The sequence below is a fragment of the Centruroides vittatus genome, unplaced genomic scaffold (assembly GCF_030686945.1).
Source record: "Centruroides vittatus isolate TY-2023 unplaced genomic scaffold, ASM3068694v2 contig_345, whole genome shotgun sequence".
NCBI lineage: Eukaryota > Metazoa > Arthropoda > Arachnida > Scorpiones > Buthidae > Centruroides > Centruroides vittatus.
In genome coordinates, this window is record NW_027122170.1 from 2998289 (window position 1) to 3016879 (window position 18591).

An 18591-nucleotide genomic window follows, 5' to 3' on the forward strand; every position below is an offset into this window, starting at 1 on the left:
TAATCGCCGATAGAGGCGCTGACGGTCGGATTGTGGATTACGGGGAATTCGCCAGCGAAATTGATCAAATTCGGGAATTAATTTGAATCTTATTGGCTGGAATCTTGTTCTCGGTGAGGAACCACGCCGGAAACACGTCACGCAGGTAAAATTGTAGATAAAATCGATGGTTATCGTAAATAACGGCGATTTTTACCTGCGCACGTTAGTCAAAACTGTGTTCTAGCTGTTTATCTTCACTTTAAATGCCTAATTATCCATTTAAATTGATCCATCTTATTTAATTTTGTTGCTAATAATGTAGTTCCAGAATGTAACGTTGTCTAGAAGATGTGTTTAAAATTCCATCCAAAACAGTTTTTATGCTCTAAATTCCCATTTTTTAACTTACTCAAATTGATGCTAATGCGAGTAATGTGGAGATTTTTAACATTTCGGGCCATTTGAGTGGAAATTTAAATATAAAACAAGTATTTGACCGAGTAATTTGTTAGCGTGTTGGTGCCACCCGCCGAGAATCCTACGGGGGGCCTTAATTTCCTGTTACGGATCGGCTCGGCCCCGGATAGAGTTGCCGGCGTGGCGAGAAAACCGGGACTCGTACGGATTGGACCGACGGATTTTCTGTGCTTCCGATCCGGGTTCGAAACCGGTCCGTCGGCATTCCGGATTGCGCCTCCTCGGTCCGGCCGACGGACGCCGGAAATAATTTATATTATTGTTTTGATTCTTCTAACAAATGTTAAAAAATGTCATTGATGTTTATCTGTGGGGAAAGCTAATATTCGATATATTAACTGCTAGATATTTTTTAAAATACTTCAAATAAATTTATTACACACGAGGACAATTTTTCTTTCGATTTCGTGTAATTAATACAAATGGAATTTGGTGGTTGTTACGATTTAATTTTGACGTTATCCGATGCCCAAACGTATAAGATTAAAACGAAAGACGTGTTCTTTTATACGTTTGTTTGGCTTTGTGATTTATGTTTTGATATTTTGAGTCTGGGTAGTCTCGGATATATAATTCGGTAGTAGTTCTCACAAAAAGTTTGCTTAGGGTGCTATTTTTGACGAATGTATCTACTGGTGGCACATCCAGAGGGAGCCTCCTTGGGCCCAGGCACTCCCAAAGTAAAAAGAAAAAACAACTAGTAAATTTTCTTAAAATGTTTTTCCAATTAAAATTTATTTTTATATATATATTGTGTGATGTCTTCTATTTCTACATTACTTATGAATTAGCAGTCACATAAGGGGAAATTTTATTGAATTCTCATTAAAAATGTCTTCTGTTGGTTCAACTCTGCTCCCCGAGATAAAATCCCAAGTGTGCCGCCGGTATCTACCTCGCCGTATTAAATGGGTACTACTTGCGTTCTTAATATTCTTCCGTATATACTCTTAGCTATAGTTTTATAATAGTATTTTTCATTTGTCATTTTAATTTTTTATTTAAATCATTTTCTTTCGTTAATTAATACCAAATGATACCATAATACATTGGGTTATTTTTCAGCTACATTACTTTAAAACATTTAATTATTAATTTGTTACTAGAGGTAGATGTTAGGCACCATCTCTAATTTAATTTAATAATTATAATTTATTCTAAATTATTTATTAACTGTTCATTTTCTGGAAGAAAAGAATCGGCCCGGATTGGGACTCGAACCCGACTCCCACTTACCGTGCAGATGCATTGCCAGTTAACGTTATCTGGACCCCGGAGTGATTCTTCGCTTCCAGACATTTTAATCTTAGATATAGCTATTCGTGGTTACTCGTGGTGCCGACCGGGGACGACTCGTGACTCCTATGCCCGTGACCTTATAATCGTCCACTCTGGCATCTATGCATTATCGTATCGTTTGGCATTAACTAATAACTATTCCATACTTCACAATTGGGTGCATAGGTAGACACTGGGCATCTTTAACATCACTCTTTATTCGGAAGTGATAAAGAATGATGTTAAAGATGCCCAGTTGTGAAGTATAGAACAATAAATTAAAGGAGACACGGTTTCAGAATAAGTCAATTAACTAATAACATTGAGTAATTTATCATAGTTTATTGTATAATAATAAGTTAACACATAGTTATGATAATACCACCAATACCCAATGAAAATGAATCGACTGGAGGAAATAATGGTCCAGAAATCGATAATATCCAAAGTTTGATAAGAAATGTAAATAGTTTACATTATTGTAAATACGAGCGAAACAAACACTATACTTTTGTATCGACGTAAAGAACAACTGGACAACGAGCCGTCCGACGGTCGTTTGTGCATCGACGAGTCGACTTGGCATACCGTATTTCCACTACAACTTATGCCTCGGAAGAAGCAGGTTTAGACTGTTATTTTTGAAGGTTGGCGTATTTATAAAAACAAAAAAAATTGCTTAAAATGAAAATAAAGTTTGATATCTGTTCTTGTTGATAACACTCTGTCATGATAGATAACAGATTGTGGTAACTTTGGCTAGCAGACTCGCATTAAGATTGATTTTTAGGGTCGTCTTTAATGTGCCAAAACAAGTTAAATATTTTCTTGGTCGTCCTAACGCTATCTATCAATCAGTCTATTTGGTTTTCTACTTGGTGCAGTATTTCCAGAGAATTGCATCGGAACTCCGGAAATTTTCGGCAATGGTACCATTCAAATCTTACTCTTTCGGTATCTAAATCTGAAGTTTTAAATGAATTTTATACCCGAGTCATTCAAAATTGATCTATAAGTTGTAGAGTAATAAGATTATCTGTTCTAGGATTTCAGATTTTAAACTTTATGTCATCATCATCTATGCTTTATTCTAAATCTTTCTACTTTAGATTATATCTTTGAACAGAATATGGTTTTCTCACTGGTTTATGTATTGTTTCTGTCAGTTATTTTTACATTGAATTTCTATCTTATATCTTGAATATTTTCATCTCAAAGTGTTATGTTGCTCATTTTAAACAACGTTATCATCATTTATTTTAAAAATGTCTACTTTTATTGAAAATTTAAAATTGATAATTTACATTAATGCTTTTATCATTTGAAAGTATTAATTATAATTAAAGTAACTATAGATGAGCTAGAAATTTTTAAGGCTCTTTCTATATATGTACATAATTATTATTTTATATAATTTCTTTAAGTTTTAATTTAATCAAAATATTTAAATTGGTTTATTTTGTTTCAGGAAGGAAGAAAAATAATAAAATGATATGTATGAATTATGGAATATTCAGGAAAATTGGACATTATTCACAATTCTTGTGCAAATCTATTCGTAAGTTCGACTTGGAATTTTATAAGAAACTGTCAAATGTGCCGTACGTGTTTCCGATCAGTGTAGGAGAAACGGAAGGTGACCCCAGAGTTCGTCGGCTGTATGCGGGACTGTTAAACAGAGACAGAGTCTCTCTTGCCGAAAGTATAACCTTAGTAGAATCTCACCATCCCAAGAAGAAGGCACAAGCTAATGAGTTGTTGTCATTAATACTGAAGAATGCAGAAAACAAATATCAAAAGCTAGGCCAGAAATCATTAAGTTTCAGAATTGGTAAGTGCCTTATAACATTATATGAACCATATAAGAACACACACTATAGTTTTCAGCCACATAGTTGATTATTGTAGTAAAATTAACTAAACAAAGCTGATGTTAAAAGAATATAAAATACTGTAAAATCCATTTTGTGTAACTTGCTATAATTGAAAGTTTTAATAGTCAATTGAGAGGGAGAAAACACGAAGAATAATTTTTTTTTTCACATGAGAGCTACAGCCAGATATTTGTCAGAATATTTCTTTTAACAATTGCATCCTTGTTACCAAGCTGACTTGGCATATCTTTAGGGAGAAATGTGCCTCCTATAATGAGTCAAAAGTTCTTAAAGATGATCCAGAAACACTCGAATGCTTGGGACATAAACATTAAAAGAACACTTCAATAGAGCACATCCAGTCATATTTCTTGTGTAACTCAATTAGACGTGTCTTTAACTCCAACTTTCTAATTGTAAATGCCTTCAAGATAGGTGTGGTGACGACACTAAAGTCGGTAGTAATTTACAATTTGCAGTAAATGCCACAAAACATTTCTAAAATAAAATTGATCCTTTGCAAGACAATTTTGTTGTTATTTCAGAGAAAACATATCAGATTTAAGCAGCTATTAGTTTTGTAATTACTTTTAACAAAAAAGCACAAAATCTTTGATCTGCATTATTTGCAGCAAATTTTTTAAAGTGTGCACTGAATAAAATACAGGATGTTTCACAATGTTTTGACGATTTCAAAGTTGAATAACTCACAAACTAATCGCTAAAAAAAGTTGAAAATTTTACACAAGGTACAAAATTTATTTGATTTTACTTATGAAATATTACGTCGGACAAACGATAACCATTTGTGGCTACACAAGACTCACCCAGCTTTTGAACACATTTTTCGTTACTGCTAGAGGACTTCTGGAAGTTTCATCTCAAATTCGATTTCTTTATTGTTCCAAGCTTCTTGGCCGGTTGGAGTACACTCTTGCCTTCAAATAACCCCATAGGTAAAAGTCTGGTGGGGTTAAATCAGGCGAGCGAGGTGGCCATTCAAAATGAGTGCGTTTGGAAATTATGCAGTTGCCAAAAGCTTCACGGAGAACTTCAAAAGTCTTGTTGGCTGTGTGGCATGTTGTGCCGTCTTGTTGGAACCAAGTCGACCGGAGATGTCTACGATGGCAAAGGGTAGGGATTAGGAACGTATTCGACATCTCTGTATACCGAACAATGTTTACAGTTCCTTCAAAAAAATACGGGCCGACGATGCCACACCTGCCCGTACGATTACTCGCTCGTCGTGTAACGGCTTTTCTTCGATGGCCTTGGGATTATCGCTCATAGGAGCTCAGTAGTGATAATTTTGTTTATTCACAGCGCCAGTTATTAACAGGAAGTGCATCTCGTTGGTCATCAAAATTTTATCGGGATCAATTTCTTTATTCTCGATTTTATCAAGAATCTCCTTGGCGATTCTTTTTCTTCATAGAATATTTTTGTTTTTTAATTGTTTTGTTGCATACAATAATTGCATGCATGTTAACTTTCACCCTGTTTTAATCATTAATAATTGAGATATATGACAAATTAAAGGCTATGCTTATTATTTGGACAAAAATGTAATATTTATAAAGCTTTATATAGATATCTATAAACTGTTTGTTTCATGATAATGTATATGCATGCAATATTTTGTAAATGCAGCTTCATTAACTTAATAAAGTAATGCATGTGCATTCCCTGTGTGTGTACAGTTCCCTTGCACACACACAGTACAGTATTGTGTGTCACAGACTTGCAACAGTAATAGTTCAAACACAGAGTTAATTTTCACAAAACTCAAATCTTACTCTTGTTTAAATCTTCCATTTTTATAAGAAGAAATTAATTTAAATTTGGGGAAATTAGTAAGTATATATACAGAATTACCGAAATATTCTTTTTTCTTTATTATATTAACTGTGATGAAATAAAAGGAGAAGCAAATACCAAATAAGAATCTCTGTTCAATGCACATCATGTCCAAATTCTCAAAAAAATACATCACGTCTACTAGCAATGTCTAATGTTGGAGGATAAGGTGGATAGAACCTTAAAAGTAAATGGAGAAAGAAACAGAAATTTTTTAATTCCAATATACCACAAATTAGAACCAAGAATTTTATGAAATGTTGTAATTAATCGATTTATAAATTTTCCAGGGCTCACCGGTCCTCCCGGTTCTGGAAAATCGACGTTCATAGAAGCTTTTGGTAAAATGCTGACGAGTGCGGGACACAGGGTGGCAGTTTTGGCCGTCGATCCTTCTTCCTCGACTACCGGAGGTGAGGTAATGATTTTTTTTTTGTTTATATTTATTCAAAGTTTATTCTTACGAGACAGTTTTAGTAAGAATTTTTTTAAATAAGTTTGTAAGTTAAGCATAAATAATAATATATGAGATTTAGTCAAAACATTTTAACACAATTTCTAATGAGTTTTATTATGTGTGCAAAAGTTTGTTTTGTATACATAACACGGTCGTCAAAATAATTACCTTTGCCAACACTCGTGACACTTATCAAATACACTCTTGTTTAACACTGAATGTCTCTTTTTTATCTTTTCTGTTTTTTTTTTTTTTGTTTTTGGATTCTCAAAAAATCTTCAGGAGCTAGATTGAGATTGAAGATGGGGTGTGGAAGAATGTAAATCTTGCTTTTTATTAGATATGTATTTATTGAGAGTGGCCAGCATGACAGAGAAGAGTTAACAAGAACGATACTAAAACATTATTAATAAATTTGACAGTATTTAGATCAATAATAAAATTTATTGAATAATAACTAAAGAAAAATTTCTCAATCTTGTAGGTTCGTTGCTGGGAGACAGAACAAGGATGCTGGAACTCTCGAGGGATCCGAACGCTTACATCCGACCCTCTCCGGCCGGCACGTACGCCGGAGGGGTGGCCAGGAGCACCAACGATTCCGTTCTGCTGTGCGAGTCGGCCGGATACGACGTGATAATCGTGGAAACCGTGGGTAGGCGATGCTTTCTTCTACAATTTGTATGTTATTGAGAGCTAAAACCATGTAACGTAGGCAAGTTTTTATTGATAAACAGATAACATAATTATCTACGAAAAAAATACGTGATTAAAAATTGCCTAAAAGGTCGGCTTTGTTGTAATCCCTACATTTTTCAAAATTAAATATACACGTGTAATGCTTGATATGTGCAATTTCGGTCGGCGAGAGTCCATTCCGAGGGAAGTTCGACTCCGAGCTAGCGGCAATAAACCGATCGCCTCTTTCCACTCCCGCCGGCTGTTAGTTACTAAGAAAAGTGAACCTTAATTTTTTTATGAAGTGCTTTAACGTGTCTGGTTTTGATGTATGCAATATACTTGTGGAACTAATTGACTGTATACATCAAGGATTATCCATACTTAGTTGTATGTGTGTATTGATAATTTTATTTATGATCTAAAAGGCTTTAAATTTTTACTACAAAAGTTTTTCTTTTGGATTTTTCTTGTGATAAAAACTCAGATATTTCAATGCTAACTGCTACTGTTTTCATTTGTACTCAGACTGTCTTTCTACTTAAATAATTATATTGTAACTTGTTTATTTTACAGACAGTGGCTTTGGGCATTTTCTTTATAAAAGAAATATACATAAAATTTCTGAGATTTATTGCCAGTTAACATGCAAATTTGTATAAAATCTCAAGAAAGAATTAGCGATATTGCATGCTATTATTCCTTTTAAAGAGCTCTTTTTAATATGAGTTGACCACCAATTTTCTGGCATGCTTAGTTTTGGAGATGTATTGAATTATTGTGCAACCTCGGTTGTCTGGCAAAATTATTGACTCTACGACAAGTTCCTAATTCCTTAATTATATGTCCATTGTGTCTCTAAAGCATTATTGATCTTAGAAACTTGCATTTAACCCTAGACTATGACTTCTAAAAAAGCAGAAAGTAAAATGAACTAAACTTGTATGGTATAGATCAGGGATATGCATTTAGTGGTTTAGGGGTATGAAAAACAGAAATTAACGATGGCGGATATACTATAAGAATATTCAGATTCCACATCGAGGCCTTTGGAAATGTCACGGCACTCGATGCTTAGTTTTAAATAAGAATACAATTATATTTTTATTATATTTATCTGCGTCCTCCGTCAAATTTTCAATTAAGAAATCTTTTTTTTACTTGTAATTGTACGGCACCACTATTTGACAAACGTGAAATAAAACTTAGGAAAATGGGCCGGCAAAGGGCACACGAGTCAAAAAAGGTTGGGAAGTGCTGGTATAGATGGATTATCTACGCTCAATTATTGCAACGCCATCCAATGAACGAGTCTGGCAGTACGGAAATTTTAAGTGACATCTTGTAATTCCGTCCAGATTAAAAGAGGTCCCAGACTGTCGGGTGCATGAAAAACAATAGAAAATTTATATTTTAGAATCTTTATCTAAAAATTAGAATAATGCAAATTATTAAGTGATAAAAGTGTAAGTCCATCAGTGTATTGTGTAGTTCCTGCTTTTTATCTCATATTGCTAATCATTATGCTATTTAAAAAAAAATATATTTACAAATGATAAAACCAAATTTAGATAAAAATGCAACATTTTAGTAGCTAAAATGAATACAAAAATAATTCATTCAGTTTTAAGATGAATTGGAAATTTTTGATTGTTCTTCCATCAGAATATTGTTTACTGTCTGCTGTTTGGCAGCTTGGGAATTTTCCACTAGATTTGCTATTTGGCTTGTCTCGTTATAATTAACCGTCTGTGAGGAAAATTGTTGCACATTTACTTAAAAATTATCGTCAATAGACTATTAAAGTCGTAATAATTTCTAGCATTTTCGTCTCCCTCGACTAACCCTTCTTTATTAAACTTTGTTTCAGGGGTGGGCCAGTCCGAATATGCGGCTGCCGACATGGTGGACCTATTTGCCCTGCTGTTGCCGCCCGTGGCCGGCGACGAGCTCCAGGGCATAAAGAGGGGAGTGGTGGAACTGGCCGATCTGATTATAGTTAACAAGGCCGACGGAAATCTGGTCAAGGACGCCCGCCTCAGTCAGACGGAATACACGAGTGCCCTGAAGTACGTTCGTAGTAGATCCAAAGTTTGGAGACCAAAGGTGAGTTTTGTCGTGGCATTGTTTTATTCCAAATCTGTTGGTTTGTTTGTTTATTTTGTTAGGTTACGGAAATGCAACGCTCGGGCAATCTGCCTAGGGCAGCGTTTCTCGACCCGGGGGTCGCGGCGATATTAAAGGGGAGTCACAAAACAATAATGAAATCATTTTACGAGAAAAAATCATTTATTATAAACTTATAAACGAAATGTTTTTCATATTTTTTGCTTCTTCCACACCTATTAAAACACTGACCATATCAATTGCAGCAGGCAATATGAGGTTTGGACATCTTAGCTACTGTTAATGCTACAAGATAAGATGCTTCAAGTACACTTTTGTCAGTATGGCTTAACTTACAAATAGAAGTTTGTTGATTTTTCAAGGTATATAATTTTCTTTTGAAAAATTCCAAGGGTTTGTTTTTACGAGCCGGATATTTAGTTTCCAAGTGTCAAACTAATTTTGATGGCTTCCCGCTTTTGTCGGAGAGAACTCTAGAGCAAACAATGCACCGTGTAGTTTTTTCTTCATAAACCCAATTATTAAAGACGAACGAACTGCCGAATTATCGGGCTACAAGCTCAATGTTTCTATTAAAGCAGCCGAGGTAGACAAATCAAGAATACTAGAGAGCAAAAGAAGTACTACAATCTAGAAAATGAACTACAAATCTTCCAGGCTAAAAAAAACATCTGTCTTCTCTTATATGCATTAAAGACTATTCCACCCATACGAATTGAATCGGAAAGGGCATTCTCGGTAGCAGGCTTTTCATTAGTTAAATAAGAACCGGATCGAGTGATCGGAGTATCGACCATCTTTGCTTTATAAAATCTTCTTATAACACAAAATATTATTGTAAATTTTTATGTTTTATTTAAAAAACAAAAATTACCTTTTAAGTTAAAAGTTTGATCTAATTTGTTTTTTTTTAAATTTTCAACTCAATTTAAAGCATTTTTTTGTTGTATGCAGTTTCTAGCAAACTTTAATAAATCTTATCTTATACAGCATTATTAATGATTTTGCAGGTTGCAGAATGTATTAAATTACTATATCATTTGATTTCAAGATATTTTGTATATCTGAAAAAGAAATAATTCTATCCCGGAAAACAGTTCACTTTCCTCCCAAAATCCCGGGACAAGTAAAAGACTGGGAAATGAGAAACACTAGTCGGAACCCATTCGAGTGCACGGAATAAATTAGAAACGGATCTTCTTCGGAAAGTCGAACGCTCGGAAGTCGTTATTGCACGTGGAGTTTAAAATTTTATTTAAAAACATTTGGTGCCATTTATGCAACGACTGTGCAAATGGCATCGTTTATTATTTGTTCCTAAAAAGAACTTAGGACGATAAGCATCGTAGTTCTATCTTTATTTGTTCAAAACCTTCAAACGACATCTGCCAAATCATTCGTACTCTCCAATCGCAGTTAAGTTAAAACCATCTTGACATGGTTTGGCATGTTTTATGTATTGACACAAGCCATGCTGTAATGCGTGACTAAACTTCTTTTGTTTTTTTTTTCTTTTTGTTTCTTGCTTCACTATTTTAGAATCAAGTCAGACTACTTTTCTTTTTGTAGTTTCTCTTGAATTTGTGGTAGCAAGGATCCATTTTAAATAAGAAACAAAAATTAAAGTAAGGCTGCGTTTCTTTATGCGGCGAGAGTGTAGCGAAACGACGTCGCGAGCAGTATCGGCCGATTAGAAACCGGTTTTGGCGCGTTTGCCGTAAAGCGCTTCTCGAGCGCCGCATAAAGAAACGCGGGGTAAGCGATACGGTCGGGATAAACTATATCGATCGTGCGGCAGAAAAAAACCCTGCCGTCCGTATAATTATTCTCGGATGCCATTTTTTCCTCGTCTCCTCTCGTTCCGTTCCGCCAATCCGGCCGCACGGACGTCTTTGCCCCGTCGATTTGTAATTTAATTTCGACGCCACTAATCCACCTTTCGCCGTCTCCCTCCTCGGATTTCCCGACGTACTCTGCCGCATCTTATATACCGATCAAATCCTCTTTTTAAAAAGTAAACGTGTCATTAAATAGTTTATAATTACGTATCCAAGAATTATAAACTATTGCCACAAGAATCTAGATCTTAAGGAAAAGAGACTAGTTATAAACATGATATACCATTGTTGTATTAGAATACACATTGCAGCTTGGAACAAATTTGTTTTCATTACAATTGAATGTTTAGAAATAATTTATTTTAATTGATTGCAGCTCTTCTAGACTAATAATTTAGTTATGCTGGTTGTGACAGTTAACAAGTTATTGCTAACGTGAGATATTTTTTGTTTAGAAGCTTATTTTAAACTTTTTACTTTACGTTTTGTGCAAATAAAATTGAATCAAGATATCGTTTGCAAAAAGCAGTAAAAAATATTCATAATGTGTACGGAGATGCTCCCAAAATTTGAATGTGTCAAATGTGGTTTAAAATATTTCATTTGCATTCTTTACTTTGAAATTTCCCAAAATGTACACCGTGCCGAAAAACTGTGGGTAGTAATGGTTAAAAATCGGGAAAACGCAATATGTTTAACCGGACACCGAAAAACGCGAGTGTAAAGCAAGAGACGACTTAGGCAAGCAACAGAGTGCAGTTATTTTTTCGGTGCATCTGCAGTCTAAACTCAAATTAAATTTTGAATGCTAGAGCTGTTGGAAGTACAAGGTACCACCATATTGGATTGGCCATTGTGGTTTGTACTTTTTTTTTTAACACACAAAAAAGAAATCTTTATACAAACATTGGCGATAAGTTATTCTGGTAGCTGTGGGGATAGTATTTTCTGCTGGGCACTCAAATGGCTGAATTGCCCGGGAAACATTTTTCAGCATACCAGTTTGAAAATTACAAGATTACCAGTGATATGGAATGGCTGGTATTTTGCCAGTTGTTGAAAAAGAGGCTTCTTGTTCTGATATTTGCAGGTGTTGTGTTTCTGAACATGTATACTACTGGCCAAAAGTAGAGCTACCCTTGACATATGTTTTTAAAAATGCGACCTGTATTTTGTTTACCACCTACTACATAATTATTATTGTGATAGTTTGAAAAGAGCACAAAAAAGTCAAAATACTCAATTGAATCAAAACAGATTTTATTTTAAATCTAATTTACGAAAGAAGAAATGAAGTTTTTATATTTTACACCGTGACAAAAGTAGAGCTACCAGAGGAAGTATGCAGATTTGTCCAGTATTTTTAGAACGAAATATTAGTATTTTGTGACGTAACCGGAGCTTCTGATCGCTGCATCGCATCTACGTTCCATTGAATCGAATAAGTTGCCTGGAGGAATACAATTATCAAATGATATCAAACAAAGAATGGTGGATATACATTTGAAGGAAAAAAAAGACCTTTAGCAAAATTGGTAAAATCATTAATGTGGATAAAACTGTTGTTGCGAACGTGGTGAAGCGTTTTCAAATATATGGGACCGTCGTTTCTGCCAAAGAGTCGGGCAGACCACGAAAAACGACGACGCGGTCGGATCGTTTCGTCGGGCGTACGAGTGCGGCAACCTTTGTTTGACCGCTTCGCGTATTAGATGCGAAGTGGGTAACCCAGATATAAGCTTAAGGACCGTACGAAGACGTTTGACCAATTTTGGATTACGTCGGAGATGACCGGCAAAGAAACCGCTCGTCTCTGCAAAAAAACAAAAAGTTGAGATTAGAGTGTGCACGCAAACGTGTGACTTGGACCGAACAAAAATGGACCAAGGTGTTATGAAGGGATGAATCTAAATTCAATGTTTACTCTAGTGATGGTGTACGATATGTCGGACAGTCAGTGAACGTGAGATATGACCCATTTCTCTGCAAAGGGAATTGGTCCAATTCATAGAATTAATGGAATAATGGGGCAAATTGCAGAATCGAATGCTTCCTCGTGCATGTCGTTCGATGCCGAGAAAATGGATATTCCGGTGGGACAACAACCCGAAACACGTGGCAAATTTGGTAAAGCAATGGTTTTAACGGAAAAGGGTGAATCTTATGACGTGGCCGACCTAAACCCCATAGAGAATGTTTGGGACGAACTCGAGCACCGTATAAGCCTGCGTACATATTCAAATCCGGACGAATTGTGGTCTACCATTCAAAAAGCAAAGTATGATATTCCCAAATCACTACTTGACAACTTAGTTGATTCAATGGAACGTAGATGCGATGCAGTGATCAGAAGCTCTAGTTATGCCACAAAATACTGATATTTTGCCCTAAAAATACTGGACAAACCTGTAAACTTCTTTTGGTAACTCTACTTTTGTCACAGTGTAAATTACAAAAGAAAAAACAAAGTTTTTGTACATCAGATTTAAAATAAAATCTGTTTGATTCAATTGAGTATTTTGACTCATTTTTTGTGTCTTATCAACTATCCCAATATTAATTATGTAGTAGGTGGTGAACGAAATAGAGGTTGACATTTTTAAAATGTATGTCGAGGGTAGCTCTACTTTTGGCCGCTACCGTAAGCAAATGCTTCTTAAATACTTACTCTTGACCGAAGAGGAACGGCAACTTGTATTGTTTACGACTAGGATCTATTCCCTCGTTCCGAGGAGCCCGGCGGCGGCCAAGAGGATAAGGCTGCCGAACCTCCGTAGTCTGTTGCGGGTTTGTGCCCGACGGACGGGTTAGTCACGTGGAGTTTTCCGGGTTTTGTGCGTATCTTACCCGAATAAGGGTCGGTTTCCGGTAGAAAGTCTTCCCGGGAAACATCCCCAGCCAATTGCCTGCATGTTGCATTGCCATATCTCGAACCAAATCTTTCTAGATGTATTATGAAATTTTACCTGCAGACACTAATAAATTTCTTGCAAATATTGCTCTAGTGTTGTAAACACTAATTTTGTAGAAAAATATACAAATCCATTCAAAATTAGAAATACAGTACAAGGACATCATACTGTAGCTTCAATATTTCTACGTACAAATGCATAAGAGTTTCTACTGCCGTATCGGAACCGGTAAGGTTCGGAGTGATCGGTTGCCTTTGCTTGGCACCGAAGCTAGCATTATGTACTCTCTGTTCTAGCAGGTGGGTATGTTCTTTGCTTGCTTTGTGGATTTGTTCTCAATAGTCGTGTGTGAATTTTCCTAAATAACACGTTATTATTGTCTTAAATAATTTCAACAACACAATATTAAGAATAAGCACTTAAGTTCTGAATATTTTTTTAAATCTTTATAGGTTATGAGAGTGTCGTCAATTAAGAAAGAAGGTTTAGATAAAGTATGGAACGAGATGCAAGACTTCTGGGACGAAACGCTGGAGGCAGGAGAACTAGAGGCAAAACGGAGACGTCAGTATCGGGTCTGGATGTGGAATCACATCGAGCACCATCTCAAGCTCTACTTTAGACGGCATCCCAGAGTGAGTCCTTACATAGACGAGACGGAGAAGAAGGTGACCGACGGCATCCTGACTCCCGGAACGGGCGCGGACATTTTACTACACAAACTTTTTGCAGAAAAGTGAGGGGGAAGAATCGTCGTATAATAACTGGAGATTTGTAAATTCCATTTGCCAAAAGTTCCTTTATAATAAATGCCAGACGAAAAATCGTTTATTTGAGACGATTACATTGTACCAGAAATTTAAACATTGCTTTATTACAATCCACTTTGAGAATTCCAGACAATTATTGCAAGGATCTTTATGGCCATGATTTTTAAGAATGAGTTCATTTAAATAATTACTACAGATTAATGAATTGCTCATTGTTATAGATTAATTTTATCAAAAAATAGTGATAAAATTATTTTTTTATATGACAAGTCCCTTTAAACCAAATCCGTCTATCGGTGTTCCTTTAACTGGCTCATCAGCGTCTCGTTTTCCTGTTTCATCTGTTTGTAGTCTGCTGTAATTCTCTCCAAATTTGCAGCCACTTTCTTTTGGCTCTCTTGTTCGATCTACAAGTAATGTTGAAAATTAAACAGATTTTCTTAAACTTTTGGGGTGTACTATAGATTACCACCTATGGAATTTCAGAACTTTCATTATGTATTTCAACTCGGGACCGAGACGAGTTCAACGGTACCCTATTTTTGGACCGGAGACGAAAAATTATCATACTTTTTAAGTTGTTATACTTTTTTAATGCTCTCACAAAGACGGCACCATAGTTGCTAGTACTGCCATTTTGCGTGTAAAGTCTGCAAACCACGACGTCGGACTACGGTCGTCTCCAGTAGGGTTAAACACGTGATACGAGAGCGGAGAGAGCGACGCGACTTCCGATCGTCGCGCGATCGCCTTTTCGGTTAATGTTACTTATGGCAGCGAACGTGGCAGCCATTCCCACTGTTCGTGCTCCCGACTGACCTCCCGGAGGGGAGCCGCCATGTGCTAAACGTCACTAGTTATTGATTCACGGTAGTTCTTGAACAAAGTAAAAAAAGAGGAAAACGTCTACTAAAGGCAATTTTAACGGCAAGCAACGCGACTCCCAATTGTGATAGCGAGGCCAACTTAGCGGAGAGGGCGACGCGACTCCCTATCGTCGTGCGATTGCTGGAAAAAAGTATGATAACTTTTTTATTTTTCGTCTCCGGTCCAAAAGTAGGGTATCATTTAACTCATCTCGGTCTCCTGAGTTCAGATATATACCCAAAGACCCGAAATTCCATAGGTGGTAATCTATAGTATCCCCAACTTTGGTCACACAGACAACATTCTATGGGGAAAAGCCAGATTTCATTTTAAAAAAATACAAAACTGAATACCTGATCTTCTAAATCTCTAATCTCTCTCATGATAGCACCAGTCTCCTCTACTGTCTGCATTAGCTGGCTACAATTCTGGAAAAATTACATAGTTTAGCAATGCAACGTGATATCTTTTTATAGTAATTTACGTACGTACCTCGTGTAAGGCAGCAAGATGTTTGTACGCTCTTCTGACCCCTTCGTCTTTCTTTGCATCCTGTTTGGCATGTAATTACGGCCCATTACAAACAACAAGAACGGCAGCAAACTAAAACAGAATCAAACTACCTTGAATATGAGTTCGTCCGTCACGGTAAAAGTCCTGTCTAATTTTCCAGCCAGTTGATTGATTTCTTTCTGCACCACTTTCGTATCACATAAAACCTAAATTGATAGCAGCGTAAAATAAGCATGTACTGGTACATATATAAAATCATTGGGTATGTACAAATCTCACCTTGTCTATTTCTGCCTTCTGCTTTTTGATGTTTCCAACAATCTCTATGATTCTCCTGGTATATGAGGAACGATTGACATCTTTAGATATTCTTTCGTATTCATTTATCTAGAAAAAGAGTAAAAAAAATTCTGTCGCATTTCATGCAATATTCTACAACAATAATTCAAATTACTATTGCAGAGATGTAGTCAGATATTTTTGAGCACGAGACACCCACGGGAAAATTCTACAATGCTGCAGGGAAAGGAGCTTTTGGATCAGCATAAATTTAAGTCAAATTTTGCAACTTTTCATTATATAAACATGTGTCCTAGTCAAGCAATGTGTGGAACATGGCAAAAAGCATAATTTTCAGGGAAGAGATGGGTTTTAAAAAGTAAACTAAATGCCAATAACAAATAAAATCTACATTACATCCGACTCCACACGAGATGTGACACACGACACCCCTATCTTTCTATCTCCCTCCATCTTTCAAAACCAAAATTTATTAGCATCGATGCCCCTTATACGCGAGCTACCGTGCAAAAGTTTGTTTTGTCGTCGTTACACCGTCCCGAGATATTAAACAAGACAGCTGCCATCGCACGCACACACGTGCGTACGTATCTGTGGAAATTTCCCTATTTTTGGTTTAGAGCAGCGGATCCCAAAGTGGGCACTATCGCCCCGTGGATGGTGTAGGCAAGGTACCGAACAGTAACCATAGGTGATGATTGGGGGAGTCACTAAACCTTTTTCTTCCCTCCATTAAAACAGGTAAGAAGAAACATTGCATTTAATGAATTTCATATATGGAAAACAATATATGGTAAGGACACAGTGTGAGGTTCATAGAAAAATTTCTCTAAGAATATTTCCAAGCCTTTCTCACACAAGAGAAAATGGATTAGGAGCATTGGATAGAAGTTTATGGGACCAAGTAAATTTTACTAATCAAAAGGTAACCTGCTAAGTACACCTTTTTTTTATATGTGTATTTTTGAAGCGTACCAAAAATTTTTACAATTATTCAAAAATTCCATAGTAGAATTTTATCATCATAGTATTAATCTCAAATTTTCTATGTAATTTATGATTTTACGTACAGTAGAAACTTTTATAACTACTTAAATATTGACTATTTTTCCAACATATTTGATGTGGTTGCTATTAGGATTGCATTACTGGTAATCTGTTTTTTAAAAATCAGTTAACACAGAATTTCTTAAAGCTGAATATTTATTCATTTACACTTCAAATAAGTTTATGTTTATATATTAAAGACAAAAATGTCAAATATTTTTATTTACATTGTAATTGTGAGGTACCAAACAGAATTTGAAATTGTGTTAAAATGCTAACGAATATCCAACAAACTCTCACCCTTCAAAAATAAAGAAGACAATATTAACATTTACCATGCTAGAAATGTAATAATGTCTTCCGCATCCTTTGCAAAAAACGAAAAACGTAATATTACATTTCTCAATATATCCTGTTATTTCTAGCTCTGAAATGTAAAATTGCATTTTTGGCAATGAAAATACATTTTCTTTGTGTACTTTAGTGTGTCTGTTAATAAACAGTGGGCACTATTTATTCAGAAATTTGAAATATAATCACAATCATTGTCTGATTCGGAGTTTCCTCGCCATATTTTGCAAGCGAATATCGAGTCGTTTTATTTTTTATATAGGAGTTAAGTTTAGATATGGCGCATTAACGTACTAACTAATAATTGTTCGAATTCGTTAATAAAAAATCGACAAATATAGTGTCGATTACATCGATTTATCCGACGAAAATGTGACGATTATGATTTAGGCCAGCGGTCGGGGAACCGGGGTAAAAATGAAATTATTGGGGGTAATAAGGAATTTCTCCAAAACCTAAAGAGTAAAAGTTGTCAATGAAATTAGTGTGTTCCAAAATGATAATTTTATTTGGTTTGTCTATTATTTATTATTTTCATTAAACTTTTTTCATTTTCAGTGTAAAATGTTTGATAAATATGTATCAATTTTCTCCTTTTCAAAATGAGGGGGTAATGGCTAAAAAAGTTCCCCACCCCCCGATTTAGGCCTAGCTGAGATCGAAAAAATACAAATAAGCCACGTAATTTTGTTATTATTTCAAACCTGTATAGTTTATATTATATTACATAATTTATATACTACTTAGATATTATCAAAACAAAAGTCTAATTCCTATATTTCTGATAGTGCTAATGCCATCTTACGTACGGTATATTTGCCAAATCGACTCGATTACGAAAACAGCTACTGTCGTAAAAAAGTCTACTAATAATATTGATACAGTAGATCGTTATTATGAATAAATTCATCAATGTACTATATATTTCATACGTAAAGATACGAATTTTAAAGCTATATTGCAGTTTTTAATTTTTCTTCATTGTATCTTTATCTCTAAAACAAGTCCAAATAACATTAAAAGCATAATACATAAAAATAAAGCCAACACACATCAAAGTTGAGTATCAAACTGTTTTTACTTTTTACCTAGCTTTAGTCAATCATTTTTTATTTTCTGTAGAAAATACTGTAAAATTGCTTAAATCAGTCATGACACAGGTAAGGAACTAGGTCAACTGGACCAGCGCAGTAAGTGTTAAAAATGTAAACAAAAAGCTGGAATTACAAGGGAGTCTTTCAAACTTTAGATGAACACTATCCG

At 35.4% G+C, this 18591-nt stretch overlaps 2 protein-coding genes across 2 annotated transcripts in view; one reads left to right on the top strand and one right to left on the bottom strand.

Moving 5' to 3' along the window:
• LOC136974238 (methylmalonic aciduria type A protein, mitochondrial-like) lies at positions 1-14321 on the top strand. Its single transcript, XM_067269066.1, has 6 exons — positions 1-145; positions 3206-3568; positions 5759-5881; positions 6410-6580; positions 8474-8709; positions 13933-14321. The coding sequence occupies exons 2-6, from the start codon at positions 3226-3228 to the stop codon at positions 14218-14220; spliced, it is 1161 nt and encodes a 386-aa protein (XP_067125167.1). The 5' UTR covers positions 1-145; positions 3206-3225; the 3' UTR covers positions 14221-14321.
• The window catches only part of LOC136974240 (coiled-coil domain-containing protein 22 homolog), a 20335-nt gene continuing 16034 nt past the window's right edge, over positions 14291-18591 (bottom strand). The window contains 5 exon segments of the mRNA XM_067269070.1: positions 14291-14657; positions 15471-15545; positions 15610-15669; positions 15741-15836; positions 15910-16017. Coding sequence (XP_067125171.1) covers positions 14541-14657; positions 15471-15545; positions 15610-15669; positions 15741-15836; positions 15910-16017 — 456 coding nt within the window. The 3' untranslated portion in view covers positions 14291-14540.